Consider the following 20,892-nt stretch of genomic DNA (forward strand, 5'->3'; position numbering starts at 1 on the left):
GTTACAGTCTATATACTCTCTCATAACTGTTAAAGTTACAGACCATTGAATGCTATGTGACAAATAATAGACTATCTTTTGTTTATAATAAACAGGTTTGTTGCTCTTAACAGTCATAAATTGTGAATTTTAGCTTTAAGTTGATTTGTAACTGCTTTTTTCCCTCTAATTTTTCTCTCCTCTTGTGAAGGTGTCAAGTCATTATGGGGGTATGGTTCCATGGAGCTGGTCACCACCCTGTACATTGCCCAAATGGTGCATATTTATATATGAGCCTGAAAGTGAATGTCAGCAGGCTATTTCTGTGAAGCCATCAAGACTGAGCCGAATTCTCCTTGCATGTGTACTTCTGCACGATCAGGAGCAACATCCATGGCTGATTTTTTTTTCACCAAATCTAAGCCAGTTTTAGTGTCCATGCTGCCCCCCTCCCCACTTCCCTCCCTTGAGCCCAGAATGAACTTAGCTTACTTAATACAAAAAGAGAACAAATCTTTCTTTGGCTCAGTTATTCATTAGATAAACCTGCTGTGGAAGAACTGTAATTACCTTTGATACCTTGCTTTAGTTCTATTTCATTTGAATTGAATGAAATCTTGGACTAATATGTAACGAAAAACAAACTAGCATTTGAATAAGTGCTTTGTTACAAAACTGAATACTTTATTATTTTTTACTCAAAAGTTATGAGATAAACTTTAGGGAGGGAGCACAGTGGAAATTTTTATTATGTGAACTTGTCTACTTGGGGAAACAACACTTTTATTTTCCAGATGTTAAAGGATTTCACATACGGTAGAGATACTTGTTTTGGTCAGGAAACTGAAGATAATGTGTAAAATGTTCACATTGTAATTTTAAAAAATACCTATTATCATAAATTTGTTGCAGGGGTTGCACTTCATGCAGGTTTTTATCTTGCAAACCTGCTGATGCAACTTCTGTACTGGTATAATCAGTTTAGCAAGTCATCTGTCTTGTTTAAAAGTCATAGCTTTTTTATGCTGGTGCAATTAATACAGTAGATTGTACAGCAATCCTTTTCAGGTATGATGAGCCTTTTTGAAAGCATTTATAGATGTTTTATTTGCAGTTACTCTGCTGTGTTTAACTTCCATTCCAAGAAAACGACATGTATCAAGTGCAGCTGATTTTATTTTTCATCTCAGGGGCTGTAAACAGGATCAAAGAGATTATTGGTGAAGCATTAGCAAAAGAAGCCATCAAACAACCGCTTCCACCTGTAGTGACATCTACAGCAAGGAGCAGTCCTATGACTGCACACAACTCTCCATACAACTCCTTGCCCCAGTTACAGCCAGGGGTATGTATGGTTTAGGCTAAAAAGGGTGTTAGTATTGGAGCATTTACTTGCTTTTTAAAATGGCACTTGCTATATTGGTTACAAACAGTATTTGTAAATAAAGCCACGCATCGACAGATTCAGATAAACAAATACTTGATCGAAGCATAGAATTATAATGTAATTTACTTTAAACTTTATATTGATGTGGGTGTGGTAGTTTAATAATGCTGCAATATTAATCCAATGTCAGATTTACCAAAAGACAGTAAGGTGTTTTATAAGTTAGACACTTTGTTTTAAAATACATTTTTACTAAGCAGTTTATATTTTTGTTTAAAATGAATCGTGGAACAAATGGTTAAGACTGCTTTGACAAAGATTTAAAAATTGGATATTGTGGGATTTCAGCCAGACTGTACTCTGTTTGCTTAGCTTGGCTCCTGCCTGTCTGGAGCTCTGATCATCCTGTCCAGGAGAGACCTTGGCACATATGTGTGCATGTAAGCATAGAGCTCTCTCCTTAGTTTAACAAAACAGTATTTAGAGAGCATGGAGGGGAGAATCTCTGGTCTCTAAACATCTAAATTAAGTTCAGGTAGGTTTAAAAAGTTTTCAGGAGGTCCAACATACTTCGTGAGAACTTCCAGGTTTGACGCTACACTGAATTTACACTCAGAAGTCCCACATCTAAGGCTCCCTCTCCAAGGAATCTTGGTCTGTTTTGCTATAATGTCAATTTAGGTTTTAATTCTGGACATGCATGGCAAGTTTGGCGTTTGGGTGAAATGGAAATCGATTTATACTGACACTGAACAAGCATTATAAATCCCCCCCTTAATCAGTCATATTCATATTTTTGATGGATTTTTAAAAATTGTGCTAAAAGTGAGGGGCATCAATGTTGGGCAATGAAATATCTTCCACTTTGAATACAAGTGTTAGCAGTACACAATCTCAGATCAGGCTAAATACAGCAAGATGCAGAATAGAGCTCCCTCTGCCCTGCAGAAACACTGCTTGAGTACCAATCTCCAAAGAGCACTTCATATTTAGTTAATTTGAATTTTTCCATTTCCCAATTTAATATCCAACTGTCTACCTGATGGAGTTTGCCAGTTTTATGTTGTGGGTCTGTACCCATTAGGAACTTGGTTGAGACTGCTCAGACTGTTTTCACATTGGATACTTTCATTCATTCCGTCAGTCTGGGCTGGAGCTGAATTTAGGTCCCAAAGGTAAAAGGGCAATGTACTTAACCTACTGAACAATCTGGTCCCCTATTTGTCTGAAATTTACAGAAGTCTTTATTCTAGTAAACATTTGTCAAACTAGTTAAGTGTTCAGTTGTACTGAGTTAACTAATAACTTTTGTCATTGAAGTTGAAGCGACATTATTTTATTGGGTGATCTTATGACCCTGCTGTTGGCGCATGTATGAAACTTTTCCATTTCAATACACTATTATATTCATTCTCCCCTGGAAACTAAAACCATAAGATTATTACTGCAGTAAAATTCCATGTGCATTTATTTTAGCTAATTTGTTTTGATTTGCCAGTTTTCAGGTAAAATCTAGTATTGATGTTATGAAATCACTCCTAACTAGAAGATAGTCCGTTACATTTATTATTTGTAATTTATGCTTTTACTTTTGTAGATTGATTTAAGTTTTTAAATTCTATATAAATTGAATTTAAAAAAAAACTGAAGTATGAAGTAAGCACAATTGGAATTGATTCATTCAACAATCAAATAATTCGATCAAATTTTAAAAACAATCCAAATTTAAAATCAAAACTGAAATACAAGTTTTTAATTTTAAACCTGTTTTCAAATCAAGTTTTTAGTTGTGCTTTCACCTTTATGAATGAGTAATTTGCTTTGGTGTGAGTCCCTTTTCACCTGATCTGACATTGCTTTGGAGTAGGAATGTCCAAACCTTTTCTTTTTGTGTGCCATTGTTATCATGGAGCCCTGTGGGCCACATAATGAAAAATTCAAATAATAAACTCTAAACTTCATCTAGCTAGAGCATTATAAGCAATTTTTATTGGCTCCCTGACTAATTATAATATTCTACCCTCTGCTTATTTAAAATATTGTACAAAGATGACATTATAGAGAGGGTCTGCTGAATATTGACTACAGTTGAGGTGACAACAATTTAAAACAAAACAAGTTCACAGTCATTTTGCTGGTGCTCATCCTGCTCCTTGCTGCTTCACCCTGTGCTGCTGCTGCTTGTTGCTGTCAATCTCTGATGAATGTCTTTCATTTTGTCTGGGACAATATCCTTGCAGGTCTAGAGCATGCTGCACCAACTCTGCCACTGTCAGCTTTGTTTTTTTAAATGCCGAGCTAGTGGATTGGAAAAGTCATTTTCTCAATGATGGAAAAGACAGTGGAAAAGGGAAGCTTATGTCAGATACCGAGAGCACAGTACTGCAGAAGGCCTAGAGAAGTATAGGAAGTGCAGTGGGGTTCCGCATGGCTCTACTAGGTTCCTTGCTTTTTGTGGCGTATATCAATGATTTACACTTAAATGTAGGGGGTATGATTAAGATGTTTGCAGATGATACAAAAATTGGCCATGTGGTTGATAGTGAGGAAGAAAGCTATAGACTGGAGGAAGATATCCATTGTCTGGTCAGGTAGGCAGAAAAGTGGCAAATGGAATTCAATCCGGAGAAGTATGAGGTAATGCATTTGGGGAGGATAAACAAGGCAAGGGAATACACAATAAATGGTAGGATACTGAGAAGTGTAGAGGAACAGAGGGACCTTGGAGTGCATGTCCACACACCCCTGAAGGTAGCAAGACAGATAGATAAGGTGGTTAAGAAGGCATTCGGGATACTTTCTTTATTAGCCGAGGCATAGACTATAAGAGCAGGGAGGTTATGCTAGAACCGTATAAAACACTAGTTAGGCCATAGCTTGAGTACTGCGTACAGTTCTGGTCATCACATTACAGGAACGATGTGATTGCACTAGAGAGGGTACAGAGGGATTTACATAAGAACGTAAGAAATAGGAGCAGGAGTAGGGCATACGGCTTCTCTAGCCTGCTCCACCATTCAGTAAGATCATGGCTGATCTTCGACCTTAACTCAACTTTCCTGCCCTATCCCTTGATACCCCTAGGGTCCAAAAATCTATCTTAGCTCAGCCTTGAATATACTCAACGACTCAGCATCCACTTCCCTCTGGGGTAGAGAATTCCAAAGATTCACAACCCTCTGAGTGAAGAAATTCCTCCTCATCTCATTCTTAAATGGCCGACCCCTTATTCTGTGACTGTGCCTTTTAGTTCTAGACTCTAGCCGGGGAAACAACCTCTTGGTATCTACCCTGTCAAGCCCACTCAGAATCATATATTTCAATGAGATCACCTCTCATTCTTCTAAACTCGATGTGGAGATGCCGGTGATGGACTGGGGTTAACAATTGTAAACAATTTTACAACACCAAGTTATAGTCCAACGATTTTATTTTTAATCCCACAAGCTTTCGGGGGCTTTCTCCTTCCTCAGGCGGTGTGGAATGCCTTTTATGTGGCACCTTAGCGAATGCCTTTCCACACCGCCTGAGGAAGGGGAAAGCCCCCGAAAGCTTGTGGGATTAAAAATAAAATCGTTGGACTATAACTTGGTGTTGTAAAATTGTTTACAACTTCTAAACTCCAGAGAGTATAGGCTCATTCTACTCAATCTCTCCTCATAGGACAGCCCTTTCATCCCAGGAATCAATTTAGTGAACCTTTGTTGCACCGTTTCTAAGGCAGACTTTTTGTGTCCTCTTCACAGCTTACTTTCCCACCTAGCTTTGTATTGCCAGCAAACTTGGATACATTACACTCGGTCCCTTCATCTAATCATTCACATAGATTGTAAATAACTCAGGCCCAAGCACTGATCCTTGCGGCACCCCACCAGTTACAGCCTGCCAACCTGAAAATGACATGTTTATCCCTACTCTGTTTTCTGCCCGTTAACCAATCCTCTATCTATGCTAATATATTACCCCCAACCCCATGAGCCCTTATCTTGCGTAACAGCCTTTTATGTGGCACCTTAGCGAATGCCTTTTGAAAATCCAAATATACTACATCCACTGGTTCCTCTTTACCCTGCTAATTACATCCTCAAAAAACTCTAATAAATTTGTCAAACATGATTTCCCTTTCATAAAACCATGTTGACTCTGCCTAATCATATTATGATGTTCTAAGTGCCCTGTTACCACTTTCTTAATAATGAATTCCAGCATTTTCCCGACGACTGATGTCAGGCTAACTGGCCTGTAGTTCCCTGTTTTCTCTCTCCTTTCTCCAAATAGCAGGGTTACAATTGCTACCTTCCAATCTGCTGGGACCATTCTAGAATCTAGGGAATTTTGGAAGATCACAACCACTGCCTCCACTATCTCTGCAACCACCTCTTTTAGAACCCTAGGAGGCCATCAGGTCCAGGGGATTTATTGGCTTTTAGTCCCATTAGTTTCTCCAATACTTTTTCTCTACTGATATTAATTACTTTAAGTCCTCGCTCTCATTAACCCCTAGGTTCCCCACTATTTTTGTTATGCTTTTTGTGTCTTCTACTGTGAAGACAGATTCAAAATGTTTGTTTGAGGATGTTGCCAGGACTGGAGAATTTTAGCTATGAGGAAAGGGATTGGGATTATTTTCTTTGCAACAGAGGAGGCTGAGGGGTGATTTAATTAAGATGTGTAAAATTATGTTAGAGCGGCTAGGAAGGACCTATTCTCCTTAGCAGAGAGGTCAATAACCAGGGGGCATAGCTTTAAAGTAATTGGTAGAAGGATTAGAGGGGAGCTGAGGAAAAATGTTTTCACCCAGAGGGTGGTGGGGGTCTGGAACTCACTGCCTGAAAGGGTGGGAGAGGCAGAAACCCTCATTGAATTTAAAAAGTACTTGGAGATGCACTTGAAGTGCCGTAACCTACAAGGCTACGGACCAAGAGCTGGAAAGTGGGATTAGGCTGGATGGCTCTTTTTCAGCTGGCACAGACAGGTTGGGCTGTAAATTTCTATGATTCTATGATTAGAAAGTATTTTTTTCCCGATCCACTGACCATTCCACCAGTGACAAAGGAGCATTTTCCAATCCTCCAGCCCTGTATATAAAAGAACAAATCTGACAATTTCCCAATGTTGTAGTTACAAATACGTAAGTATCCAAACCAAAGAACTAGACTTTGCAGACATGATAAACCGAGCTTGTGGGTCGGATCTGGACTGTGGGCAATAGTCTGGACACCCCTACTTTAGACCTATATGGTCATATGCTTGGATTGAGACGCTACCAAATCTGTTGATGGTTTTGTTCCAGTTGATCTTTCTTTATTGCGTTAACTTTTCTCTCAATTTGTTGCTCTTAAAAGCTTGTGTAATTCCAATATAATCCAACTGGGAGAGTGCGGTAAAATGAAGTACGAACTTTTCCATAACTGCTGTTAGTATTGCCCGATCTAATCTGCTAACGGGAGTGTGTGGGGGGGGGTAGGGGTAGGTGATCGAAGAGGCACCCTTCATCACCACTATATTCCTCTGGGTAACCATCTGTTCACTTGGCTGCTGCTTGGCTTCCTGGAGGACAGCTTTATCAGATGTGTTATAGTGCATTGCAATTTTTACAGACCCCCAACAAACGATGAGCCTGAAGATTTTGCCAAAAAGAACATGAACATTCCAAGATCTGAAAAACGTTTCGGTTGTTTTGATGATTTCAGCATAGTAGTTTGTTCTTAACTAAAATCAAGTTGAATCTTGATGCTTTCTGCATGTATTAAAAATGTAGAGGGAGCTAAGTGTGTTTCAATTTAATACTGTATGCTGAAATGCATTTTTGTTTCTCTCTACAGATGCATTTTGTTCAGGACAAAATCTTTGTAGGCCTAGAGCATGCTCCACCAACTTTCAATGCAAAAGAAAAAGTGGAGGGTCCGGGAGGGTCTTTTCTGCATCATATTCAGAATGAAACAGGAGCCAAAGTTCACCTCAGGGGTAAAGGGTCAGGGTTCATTGAGCCAACGTCTGGAAGGGAGGCATTTGAACCAATGTATATTTATATCACGTAAGTCTAACCTTTACTAAAAAAAAATTATGTAATAGAAAAATGGCTAATGGTAGCAAATTTCTGAGGAAGAGTGTTAAGCAATTTATCGCTATTATTCTACTGCAGCTTAATTTTACTTGTACTGTAGAATTAACGAAGGTTCCCACTCCTTAATGCAGTATATAGTAACTCCCTTATAATATGAACAGGTCAAACTCAGTTGTGATCACGCCCATGATTGTATACTGTAGAATTTAAATATTATAGAATGTAGAAGGAACATTATTTCCAGGAATAATCTGTAGCATGGTACTTCTGTCACTGGGGAATATAGATTGGCTGTAAAATTCTGCGCATTTCATAAGGCCTCCCGCTGTAAAGCTGGTGGGAGATCAGCGGAATTTCCAGGGAATTGATGTGACTGGCTGAAAATGGTGGTTTATGCAGTTTTCCTGGGGGTTCTGTCGGTCTTCCACTGGATTTATGGTGGGTGATCAGTAGAACCCCTATGGAATTTCAAGGCCTGTATTTCTTGTTCCCCTTGCATCCCAAATATACTGCCATATATAAACCTTTAAACCAGTTTTTATTGCTTTAGTGTTTGAAGTTGATGATGTAAGAAACTGTGTTGTAGTATTTAAAGAGTTAACATAAGGCAAGTCCCTGGAACCATCAGTTTAAATCATTCATTGAGTGCTACTTCTATAATTGGATACCAGCAGGTTGTAACATACCGTGGAACATTAAAAAAAATTCTTCCCTCTGCTGAAGAGATGACTCATGTTAGGATTTGGTTCCATGTATGCCATTTAGTCGCTATTCTTGTGTTTTGAGTCTGGGCAGGGACTTTGCCAGGTAAAAGGATCATGGGAGTGAACGCAACTGGACATGTGCGTATTTTAGGGGAGTTACTATATACAGTATTAAGGAGTGGGAACCTTGGTTAATTTGTCTTTTTTTCACTCCCCCTTTCTATAACCCTCTCACAGTTAGACACTACTGGGGTATTTGTACTCCTAAGACTGGGATTGAATCTGGCAAATTCCTGATTTATTAACTCAATACACCTTCACACGCATTTATTATCTTTTGGATGAGAGGTTAAACAGAGGCCCCATCTGCCCGTTCAGGTAGATGTAAAAGATTCCACATCACCTTTTCAAGTAAAAGCAGGGAGTCCTCCCGGTGTCCTGGCCAACATTCAATGCCATCAAAAAGATTACCTGGTCATTTATTTTATTGCTGTTTGCGGGATCTTGTAAGTAAAATTGGCTACTGCATTCGCCTACAAAACAGCACTGAATACACTTTAAAAGTAATTAATTAGCTGTGAAATGCTTTGCAGCGCCCTGAGGATGTGCAATACGTAAATGCAAAATATTCTTTCCTTGCCTCCCATTTATTCTAAACATGTATAAAATGACATTGCTTCTTATATAGTGCCACTACTGAAACTAAGCCCAAACTTAAGGAAAATTAATATTCAGTGTCCTTATGTGTTTCTCTTTACAAAGAAAGCCATAATTTGTTGTTTTCACAGTCATCCTAAGCCAGAAGGTTTGGCGTCAGCAAAAACACTGTGTGAAAACTTGCTTCAGACGGTGAGTAGAATACTGTTAGATCCTGCAGTTAGCCTTGTATGTGGTTAAATGTATGTGCTGCAGAGTTGTTTGGAATCCACATTTGGATTTACTGAGATATGCTGACGTTTGGTTTTATTGCAAGAAACATCGTTGAGAACCTCTCCAGTAAATTTGTTGTTGGTTGTATTTTATGCCGTTGGTTGGTAACCCTCTAGGTAAGTTAAAGTAGTATTATACTTTCAAGTGGCAACATGTCGATGCCATTTTTGTTTAAAAGTTAGGAGTATGGTAGTGTACCCCTAATAGTTATGTTACTGGACTAGTAATCCAGAGGCCTGGACTAATAATCCAGAGAACAAGATTTCAAATCTCACCATGGCAGTTTGAGGATTTGAATTCAGTTTTTAAAAAGCTGGTTTCAGTAAAGAATGACAGATTGATGGAAGGACACTGCATTTTACAGATGGTCGTAAAATCCCAACTGGTTCACTACAACAACACCTTGCATTTATATAGCATCTTTAACGTAGTGAAATCCCAAGGCGCTTCACAGGCGTGATTATCAAAAAAAAATTGACACCGAGCCACATAGTTATTAGGACAGGTGACCAAGACCTTGGTCAAAGAGGTAGGTTTTAAGGAGCCACTTAAAGGAGGAGAGAGAAGTAGAGAGAGGGAGAGGTTTAAGGAGAGAATTCCAGAGCTTAGGGCCTTGGCAGCTGAAGGCACTGTGGCCAATGGTGGAGTGCAGAAAATTGGGGATGCGCAAAAGGCCAGAATTGGCGGATCGCAGAGATCTCGGAGGGTTGTAGGGCCAGTGGAGGTTACAGAGATAGTGAGGGGTGAAGCTACTGATGTCCTTTAGAGAAGGAAACCTGCAGTTCTTACTGGGTCTGGCCTGTATGTGAATCCAGTCCCACATCAATGTAGTTGACTCTTAACTGCCTTCTGAAGTGGCCTAGTAAGCCACTCAGCTGTATCAAACCACTACCACCTTCTCGGCAACTGGGGATGGGCAATAAATGCTGGCCTTGCCAGCGACTTCCACATCCTGAGAAATAATTTTAAAAAAATGTTTACCATACATATTGACTGGAAGTGAGCTTTGTAAAATTGTAGTAATAAAACTTAAATCCTTTCCTTAATGGAATTTTAAAAAATCCACTGTTTATTTTCGCATTTCATTTTAATCAGGTTGCTTTTTGCTATTTTGTACATGTGGTTTTGTAATTTATAGAGTTCACATCGTGCACGTCAGTAGGATAAGCCTAATGGCCAAGGTGGCGAATCATGGAAGTGATGCCACTTGCATTTGAGTATTGGCGTAGTCATTTAAAAGCAAGGGTTTGGTTCTTGTAGGAATCAGCAGTTCATTCTTCTTTCATAATTGCAGGTCACATATGTTAATTCCTATCCTGTCAACTTATCTTTCAAAAGATTTTTTTTTGAAGAAATAAAATGTCTCCTGGATTCAAGCACCGTTCTAAATATTAGTGGCCCTTCTTTGCTCCTAATAGACTGCCCTTCCTCTGATTGAAGCACAAGATGGCACTGTGCAGTGCTCTCTGTGTCCTAACATTCTACACTCAAGAATTCCCTTGTAGGGTGATGAGCCTTCCTGAAATAACAGATTGCCATTTAGGATAAACCCAGGAACTGTCCAGGTAAGTATGCATGCTTTACTACTGCCTTGTGTCCGATCCAGACCTCAGTACTCCATTCCAGTGGTGCCGACATCTCCAAGTAGAAAGTAATGCCTGTGTCCCTATAATAGGCTGGTATATAAATGCATTTTCTAAAAGGGCACAGAGCCTTACAGAGCAGGTAGATTCCACGTTCAGTCCTTAGTAAGTATGACAGCCAATCTTAACTGGGACAGCAGTAGGAATGTTGAGTTGGTCTCAACACGCATGGTCAAAGGAGGAGGTAAATCAATCAGGCTTTCCACATCTGATAGCAATCAGTAAACCTTTATGTAGCTGTATGTATGACGGATGAGAACAAGTTTGGACATGGCTGTGAAGGCGTCACAATCAAATAGCTCACTTGCTCACTGTTGAAGCTCAAATTAAGAATGACTACCTGTGTGAGTTATTGGAAGGCTACTGCTGTCTGTGGAGTTATTCCCTTGTAGGCCATTGCTTTCAGGATAAAGTGAGAAAGAAGATTGGAGGTAAAAAAAAATACACTCTGAGGTCAGGTTGTTCTGAGTACTTTGCACAGTCCAGTATCAGGACTCAGGCCAGCTTGATCATTCGTCTACTTTTTTATTCGTTCATGGGATGTGGGCGTCGCTGGCGAGGCCGGCATTTATTGCCCACCCCTAATTGCCCTTGAGAAGGTGGAGGTGAGCCGCTGCCTTGAACCGCTGCAGTCCGTGTGGTGAAGGTTCTCCCACAGTGCTGTTAGGAAGGGAGTTCCAGGATTTTGACCCAGCGATGTTGAAGGAACGGCGATATATTTCCAAGTCGGGATGGTGTGTGACTTGGAGGGGAACGTGCAGGTGGTGTTGTTCCCATGTACCTGCTGCTCTTGTCCTTCTAGGTGGTAGAGGTTGCAGGTTTGGGAGGTGCTGTCGAAGAAGACTTGGCGAGTTGCTGCAGTGCATCCTGTGGATGGTACACACTGCAGCCACGGTGCGCCAGTGGTGAAGGGAGTGAATGCTTAGGGTGGTGGATGGGGTGTCAGTCAAGTGGGCTGCTTTGTCCTGGATGGTGTCGAGCTTCTTGAGTGATGTTGGAGCTACACTCATCCAGGCAAGTGGAGAGTATTCCATCACTCTCCTGACTTGTGCCTTGTAGATGGTGGAAAGGCTTTGGGGAGTCAGGAGGTGAGTCACTTGCCGCAGAATACCCAGCCTCTGACCTGGTCTAGGAGCCACAGTATTTATATGGCTGGTCCAGTTAAGTTTCTGGTCAATGGTGACCCCCAGGATGTTGATGGTGGGGGATTCAGCGATGGTAATGCCGTTGAATGTCAAGGTTAGACCCTATCTTGTTGGAGATGGTCATTGCCTGGCACTTGTCTGGCGCGAATGTTACTTGCCACTTATCAGCCCAAGCCTGGATGTTGTCCAGGTCTTGCTGCATGCGGGCTCGGACTGCTTCATTATCTGAGGGGTTGCGAATGGAACTGAACACTGCAATCATCAGCGAACATCCCCATTTCTGACCTTATGATGGAGGGAAGGTCATTGATGAAGCAGCTGAAGATGGTTGGGCCAAGGACACTGCCTGAGGAACTCCTGCAGCAATGCCCTGGGGCTGAGATGATTGGCCTCCAACAACCACTACCATCTTCCTTTGTGCTAGGTATGACTCCAGCCACTGGGAGAGTTTTCCCCCTGATTCCCATTGACTTCAATTTTACTAGGGCTCCTTGGTGCCACACTTGGTCAAATGCTGCCTTGATGTCAAGGGCAGTCACTCTCACCTCACCTCTGGAATTCAGCTCTTTTGTCCATGTTTGGACCAAGGCTGTAGTGAGGTCTGGAGCCGAGTGGTCCTGGCGGAACCCAAACTGAGCATTGGTGAGTAAGTGCCGCTTGATAGCACTGTCGACGACACCTTCCATCACTTTGCTGATGATCGAGAGTAGACTAATGGGGCGGTAATTGGCCGGATTGGCTACATGGTTTGCAACTTTTGATGTCCAAGATGTGGAACAAGCTAGCAGTGCCAGACTCTAGCCATGGTAATGAACTGAGTCTAATCAGTTACGAAAGTTGGAGCAACAATAAAGAAGCTTGAAGCAATACTACCTGACTGAAATCGCCCTAATTAGTTTCAAATGGGATTCTATAAATTACATTGAAATGAATGGGAATGGTGCTACACATGTTAAATTATTATAAATAGGATTTGATCATAATTGGGATGTACTCTACAATCTTGCTTGTAGAGTAATATGTATGAAAGAAAGAACTTACATTTATATAGCTCCTTTCATGACTTACTTTTTGTAGTATAGTCATAATTGTAATGTAGGAAACGTGGCAGCCAATTTGCGCACAGCAAGGTCCCACATACAGCAATGAAATAAATGACCAGATAATCTGTTACAGGGATGTTGGTTGAGGGATAAATGTTGGCCCGGACACCAGGAAGCACTCCTGCTTTTCTCTGAATGGTGCTATGGGATCTTTTAATGTGCACTTGAAGGGTCCTCGGTTTATTGTCTCATCTGAAAGACGGCACCTCTAACAGTGCAGAACTCCCTCAACTTAGATTATGTGCACAAGTCTCTGGAGTGGGATCTGAACCCACGACCTTCTGACTTACAAGCAAGCATGCTACCACTGAACCAAGGTGGACATGTATACTGCATGATCCCAAGATGATACTAGTTATACTTGTAATTGCTCTCACAAGCATGTTGTGGCTTTGTACTGAGATGGCTGGTCAGGAATTCATTATTACCAAATTGTCCTATAAATTTACTACTGGACAAATGGCTTGCAGCACCAGTCAATATTACAGATATTCTTTTGAAAATGCTCAATATATGCTACTTTTAATGTTAACGTCAGCTTCCAGTGTAAATTGAGGGCCCCCTGCTCTACCGCTCCACCACTTTTTTTCGACCCCTCCACTGCCTCTGTGCTGTTAAACTGCTTGTCCGAAATCCAGTTTAACATCGGGAAGACCAAGCCATCATCTTTGGCACCTACCACAATCTCCATACCCATGCCACTGACTCAGTCTTCCTCCCTGGCCACTGGCTAAGGCTGAACTACATGGTTTGCAACTTTTGACGTTTTGTTTGATCCCTGACGTGAGCTTTTAACCTCTGCTGCTGAAACCTTCATCCATGTCTTTGTCACCTGCAGACTTGACTATTCCTGTGCTCTCCTAGCTGGCCTCCTATCCTCCACCCTCTGTAAACTTCAGCTGATCCAAAACTCTGCTGCCTGTATCTTATTCTGGCTGCCCAATACCCCTATCCTTGCTGACCCCCAAAGTCTCAAATTTGAAATTCTCATGCTTGCATTTAAATTCTTACATGGCCTCATCCTTTCCTATCTCTCTGACCTTCTCCAGTGCTACACATTCCAACCCCCCCCCCCACCCCCATCCGAACTCTCTCCTTTTGACTGTGACTTCTTGTGCACCCCTCCCCCATGCCCCACTATTGGCAGCTGCGCCTTTAATTGTTTAGGCCTCATGCTCTGGAATTCCTTCTCTAAACTCTTCATCTTTCCATTTGCCTCTTCTTTGAGATCTTCCTTAAAACCCACTTCATTGACCAAGTTTGCACGTGGAGGAAGTTCATTCCGAAAATCTTACCAAACCTGACAAACAAGCAGTCGCACACGTCAGCCCGGTATAGCGAGTAAGATCAGTCAAAGTGAGATCAGAGACCTCTTGTAATATCTCCTTTTTTGGCTTGGTTCCGTTGTTTCTTTCACCTCTGTAAAATGCCCTAGAATGTTTTTCTATGTTAAAGGTACTATATAAATGCATGTTATTGTTTAATGTTAATTAATCTTTGCACTGAGTGAACGTTGACTTTTAATGAAGGTGTAATTTTCATTTTGAATGAGATTTTAAATTATATTTAAAATTATGTAAAAACAAGAGAAACCTTGAACAAAAATTCAGTTTGTGCCACAGCTGATTCCCTTTTAAGTTACACAGATTGCCATAATATTGATTGACTTTCTAGTATTTCAATAAAACACAATCATATTAACAATTGGCTTTCCAATAAAATATGTTTACCTGTTAAGTACTTCTATTATTGTCCGGATCTTAGGATGACTGGTTTGACTGTACTTAAGCTTGAAGAAGTTAATGAAGCCGCTCTTTATAGATAACGAATTTTGCTGAGATGTTGGTATAATGCTGTGTTGTAAATAGGTTATACCCTAGCTGGTGGTGTTTGCGATTAACAGTGATGAATGCATAATGACAGAGGATAAGATGTATGTTCTGACATTAGATCCAGAAATTAATTTACAAACTGGAATAATTATATAATGCTCATGTTTGTGAATGCTGTCTTTTTAATTTTTTTTAAGGTATATGCAGAGTATTCTAGATACCAAAGCCAGATTACAACAGGAATGGGCCCACCATCAGGTATTCTTTTGTGGTGGTGTGAACTTTGAGAGAAACAAATGTTAAATGTTAAAGTCTTATACTACCACTGTATACCAATATCCTGTTAGACTAGGATTTTCATGCTGAATTCACAGTTGAAGCAGTGTTAATGTGGCATGAGATTCTGGGGATAGAGCAGCTCATTTGGTGGTTAACTTCATTTTAAAAAAATCTTCAGTTCCTATTGCTTGGTTTGGCTATTTGGGTTATTTGCCACCAAATTGGTCTTCATGTTCTAGTCTGATCCTTCGACATTGGGGCTCAAGATATGTGATATGGAAAAATTGATACAAGGCAATAACTTTACTGCCTTTTTAATTTTGTGACAGAATGGAGAACATTTTCATTAAACATTTTAATGGTTATATGGTACTCAAGCCCATTTTTGTACATTTTTCTTGGGACCTCATCATCAAGAGGAAGTCTCATCCTTATTTAAAAATCAAACTCTTACTGTTTGGTTTTAACTTAAAAATGGTTATTTAGGCGAATGCACCCTTGAATGGCCAGTTGTTGCCTCTCTGCTTTTCCTGGGCCAGCTACAGGAATAGACTTGATGAGTTCACCATGATTAGTCCATTGCAATACGCTACTTGGCAAACGATGGTCAGCTTGGAGAGGCAGGGGAAAGGAGATAGAATATAGTTGGAGCTCCCTCTGCTGGTTCTTTAACAAGATAGCTGGCAAGCCTGTTACGAGAACAAGTAGAGAGGGCCCTTTACAATTCATGGAATTTTTTCTTCAGGTGCCTTTCTTTAACATAACATTTCCTTTTTAAAAATGAAAAAACACACACATAGTGATTTGTGCAGTTACCAAATCTTCCTTGTATTACAAATTTGACATTTGACTGAACCACATTAATGGTGTTCCTATTGCTTGTAAGGAATTAAATGTTAGAATGTAACTGGAGAAATTTGTTTAGAAAAGCAGCCAGTATTCTCAAATTTAATTGTGGTTTATTTAGACCTTGTCATGACTAAAACTACTCACTATGCTGCCTTATATACAACTTCTTTATATATTTCACTTTAGATGTTGCAGTGGTAAAGCTATTTTTTAATACAGGTCCTTGAATGAAGCTGGTAAACCTCTGCTGAACTATTTATTCATTCATTTAAATTACTTTGAATAATCAGTAAGTCTGCCATGTTAGCAGCTGTAAAATCATAACCAGATTAGGTCAACAAAAACAAAAATATTGTTTGATATTGTGTGGTAACACATAACCTTAAGTTTACTTTGAAATCTTCAATATTTTACAGTTTACTCCATGGTAACACCAACTCCAGCTATGGGTCCTGCCCAGAATCCTGTCTCTGTTTTACCTCCGGTGATGACATCACAGCCATATCCCATTCAGCCTCAGGCATCTGTCCCATACACATTTGCAAACACAAATGCACAGTATACTACACAGCAATTCAGGCAACCTCTTCCAACACCATACACTGCTGGATTGCCAACAGAGATCTCTCAGAATCAAGTAGTGTCAGGGATCATGAATCCTGGATCTCAGAACAACTTTCAAATGCCACAGCCAATGCCAGGACCTTGTTACATATCACAGCCTTTACAGCCAACTGGAGCAAGCTTGCAGCAGGTAAGAGCATAAAAGAAATTAACTGTGCAATATCACAGTCACTGTACTTGTAATAAATTTTGTATTTGTTTATCCGAGTTGCTAAATATGAACCTTTGTTGAACAAAATAAGAGTTATTGCCTCTTGCATCCATTCTTCTTTAAAATAATACAGCTGTATACAGTTTATTACTTGCTTATTGCAGCCATTTATCAAGTTTAGTCATGATCTAATAACAGGATGCACTTTTAAAAAAAAATTCAGTGAGATTCAAAATGGCTGTGCCACCATTATAGGTCCTGTCTTTTTCATTAGAGCTTTTCAGGGGCCTACCTGTGAATTGGGTCTAAAGTGGTTGTTTCTTTATAAAAACCACTTCAAATGCTAAATGGATGGTTTTATGAACAGGAGGGGAAAACTTCAAACTCTGAGCTACGGCCTAACATATCTCTGGCACAGACTGGATATAAGCTGTAATTAAAACAATTCTGCGACAGATTCTGAAAATGATTCTATGAATGATACACAAATGAAGGATTAAAAAAGCTGGGATCCCTTGCTGGCTCAGTGTGTAAGGGTAGCACATATGTAGTACTGAGCTATTTGGGCCACAAAGCCAAATACCAGATTCAATCCCCTGACTGTGTTAGGGTAGCTGCAAGTAGTTTTAGAGTCCCTTTGGTGGTAAGGCGGGAAAATACATCAGGGTCCTGGTCTTGAACATCCAATGACCCTTGGTTAAAATTGCTTGTGAGATAATGGGTAAGAACATGGTTGGGCTTGACTATGATGTCCCTGCAGTTGAATTGCCTCTAGGCACTTTGTGTCTGGACCAATACAAGAATAGCTATTTGAGGAACGATGTGGAGATGCCGGTGATGGACTGGGGTTGACAAATGTAAGGAATCTTACAACACCAGGTTATAGTCCAACAGTTTTATTTGAAAATCACAAGCTTTCGGAGGCTTTCTCCTTCGTCAGGTGAGCGAGTGTGGGATTCCATGGAAGGTTACCGCATTTATAGTCAGAGAACAATACCTGGTGATTACAGATTATCTGTAATCACCAGGTATTGTTCTCTGACTATAAATGCGGTAACCTTCCATGGAATCCCACACTCGCTCACCTGACGAAGGAGAAAGCCTCCGAAAGCTTGTGATTTTCAAATAAAACAGTTGGACTATAACCTGGTGTTGTAAGATTCCTTACATTTATTTGAGGAACAAGAGGGCTGTCATCACTAGTAGAACCATATCCTAATATTCTTCAGTGCAGGGGGAAAAATAATTAAAAATGCTTACAAAGTGGTAAGTTTTATGATTTCTTTTTCATTTGTTCTTGGAATGTGGCAAGGCAGCATTTATTACCCATCCTTAGTTGCCCCAAGGGCATTACGACTCAATCATAAGTTTATGTTACACGACTATTTTAGTCTTGTTTGTAAAAATATTTGGGTCACTTAGGGGAACACCTTTTAGATTCTAAGACAAAACCATTGTGATATAAATGATGGAAAAGAGTAGTGATCCAATTATTTGCAGCCAATGTAGAATATAGAGATGGTCTTATTCCTTGTATTCATGTATTCTCATGCAGTAGTTTTTATTTGAAAGGTGACAGGATTCTTTCATATTTTAATGTTCTAATTAATATTGATTTTTATAAAAAAAGGAAAAACTGCATGTCTCTAAGCAGGAAGGAAAGTGTTTTCATAGAATATGCACAGCAACTAAAATATTGGACAGGCTAAGCATGGTGAAGATTATGTAGTTTTATTGCTGTACTGCACTTACTGGTAAACTTGTTCCATATTAAAATATTACAGTAATTCTGCTTAAATGCAGCAGAGACCAACACTGCTGCTGCACATAGGTATTGCTTCAATAGCTACGCTGTAATCTTTGGTTGTCTTAAGGGAAAACCAGGAGTATTTTATCCACACAAATCATACAAAGGGAAAAAAAATCACAATGTGTTCAAACTTTTTGTAGTGAGTAATTATTACTGTTTTTCTGTTAAATGTAATAAACATAAAGTATCTAAGATTTTTATGGATTTTCACCAGGAATAATTTTAAGATCCAGAAATTTCTTGATCAGATTTTGACACAAAAATGGTCAGACTTGCCAACCTGTGTGATTTCCTTAAATCTTGCCATTTTGTGGATCTCAGAAAATATCAAATATTTATCAAAATTGTAAAAAAAAATTTGTATAACCTACATAAAACAAGTAAATAAAAACTGGAAAATTTTCAGAATAAGCGAATGAGGCCGAAAGAGTTTTGTAACATTGAGTATATGCTCCATTATTTTCATCTAAATTTAATTATTTTCACCTAGATTTAATTTTTAGAACTTAAACTGAATATTCCTGGAAAATCTAAAATAAAATAGAATATTAAGAAACCTAAGAATGTTGTTTGCAAGGTTAAAACATAAAAGGATGGAAAGGAAAAGACTGGCCTGCCAACCCTAGATCATGTACAGTATACCCTATCATGGAGTCAACCCCATGTACTTTTATCAGCTAAGAGAGACACATGCCTTCAAATGTAATCAGGATATTGATAGATTAGGTGAATGGGCAAAACTGTGGCAAATGGAATTCAATGCAGACAAATGTGAGGTCATCTACTTTGGATCAAAAAAGGATCGAAGAGGGTACTTTCTAAATGGTAACAAGTTTAAAAACAGTGGATGTCCAAAGGGACTTAGGGGTTCAGGTACATAGATCATTGAAGTGTCATGAACAGGTGCAGAAAATAATCAAGAAGGCTAATGGAATGCTGGCCTTTATATCTAGAGGACTGGAGTACAAGGGGGCAGAAGTTATGCTGCAGCTATACAAAACCCTGGTTAGACCGCACCTGGAGTACAGTGAGCAGTTCTGGGCACCGCACCTTCGGAAGGACATATTGGCCTTGGAGGGAATGCAGCGTAGGTTTACTAGAATGATACCCGGACTTCAAGGGTTAAGTTACGAGGAGAGATTACACAAATTGGGGTTGTATTCTCTAGAGTTTAGAAGGTTAAGGGGTGATCTGATCGAAGTTTATAAGATATTAAGGGGAACAGATAGGGTGGATAGAGAGAAACTATTTCCGCTGGTTGGGGATTCTAGGAGTAGGGGGCACAGTCTAAAAATTAGAACCAGACCTTTCAGGAGCGAGATTAGAAAACATTTCTTCACACAAAGGGTGGTAGAAGTTTGGAACTCTCTTCCGCAAACGGCAATTGATACTAGCTCAATTGCTAAATTTAAATGTCAGATAGATAGCTCTTTGGCAACCAAAGGTATTAAGGGATATTGGGCCAAAGGCAGGTACATGGAGTTAGATCACAGATCAGCCATGATCTTATCAAATGGCAGAGCAGGCGTGAGGGGCTGAATGGCCTACTCCAGTTCCTATGTTCCTTTGAGATAATCCACATACTGACTATCCTTCGTAGTATCTGAACTATTCATCCCTCGCTAGCTGTCCTCCACAGATGACTGTCCTTTCCCAGCCCCAGCTTTGAATGTCTTCTCAATCATTTTTGGAAACCCACTGTGTGTACACACAAGATTAAAAACCAGAGACACCTTATAATATCTTATAAGCATTCTTTTTACTTATGTCCCTGCTCGTTATAGTGGTACCCTACTCCGCTCTGGATCTTTGCTAATGGATACTTTAATTTGTCATCTCCAAAGCCTTGGCCAGGAATGGCACTATGCACGTCTGATGATAAACACGGGACCATTATGTGTCTTTGTACCAAAGTTATGGTTATGGTTAATCCTCTCACTTCTTCCATTAACTATTTAATTTATCATGTTTTTTCTCCTACATTTTCACTCTTAATGGTGTTCTGAACGTTGGTGCTTCATGTAGGTATTTTAATTTTTAAACCGCTGTTTGGCCTGTAGTCTTATCCCAGAATAGAACTTGATGTACCACTGTTGCAATCATGGAGACTGATAAATAGCTGTTGGGCAGAATTATTTCAGAAGTAGAGTCTAGTGTAAGATTTTTCTGCTCATCAAAGTAACATTTTGAGCTTACACAGATTTTTTAATTTGTTCTTGCGATGTGGGCAATGCTGGCAGGACCGCACATTGCTTATTCGTAGTTGCCCTCAAAAGGTGGTGGGCAGGGAGCTTTGAATAGTAAAAAATTTCTCTTGAAATGAGTGGCTTGCTAGACCATTTCAGAGGGCATTAAGTGTAGGCCACCATGTAGTGTGGGACTAGGGTCT

The 20,892-nt window shown here is 39.9% G+C and overlaps 1 protein-coding gene across 4 annotated transcripts in view; it reads left to right on the forward strand.

The window, feature by feature from the left end:
* LOC137320816 (KH homology domain-containing protein 4-like) overlaps positions 1-20,892 on the forward strand; it is a 51,099-nt gene that overhangs the window by 16,653 nt on the left and 13,554 nt on the right. For all 4 annotated transcript variants that reach the window (XM_067982688.1, XM_067982689.1, XM_067982690.1 and 1 more), the window contains exons 6-10: positions 1,170-1,324; positions 7,192-7,403; positions 8,926-8,986; positions 14,988-15,048; positions 16,335-16,672. In XM_067982688.1, coding sequence (XP_067838789.1) covers positions 1,170-1,324; positions 7,192-7,403; positions 8,926-8,986; positions 14,988-15,048; positions 16,335-16,672 — 827 coding nt within the window. The remainder of the gene's footprint in view (positions 1-1,169; positions 1,325-7,191; positions 7,404-8,925; positions 8,987-14,987; positions 15,049-16,334; positions 16,673-20,892) is intronic.

The sequence above is a fragment of the Heptranchias perlo genome, chromosome 4 (assembly GCF_035084215.1).
Source record: "Heptranchias perlo isolate sHepPer1 chromosome 4, sHepPer1.hap1, whole genome shotgun sequence".
Classification (NCBI taxonomy): domain Eukaryota; kingdom Metazoa; phylum Chordata; class Chondrichthyes; order Hexanchiformes; family Hexanchidae; genus Heptranchias; species Heptranchias perlo.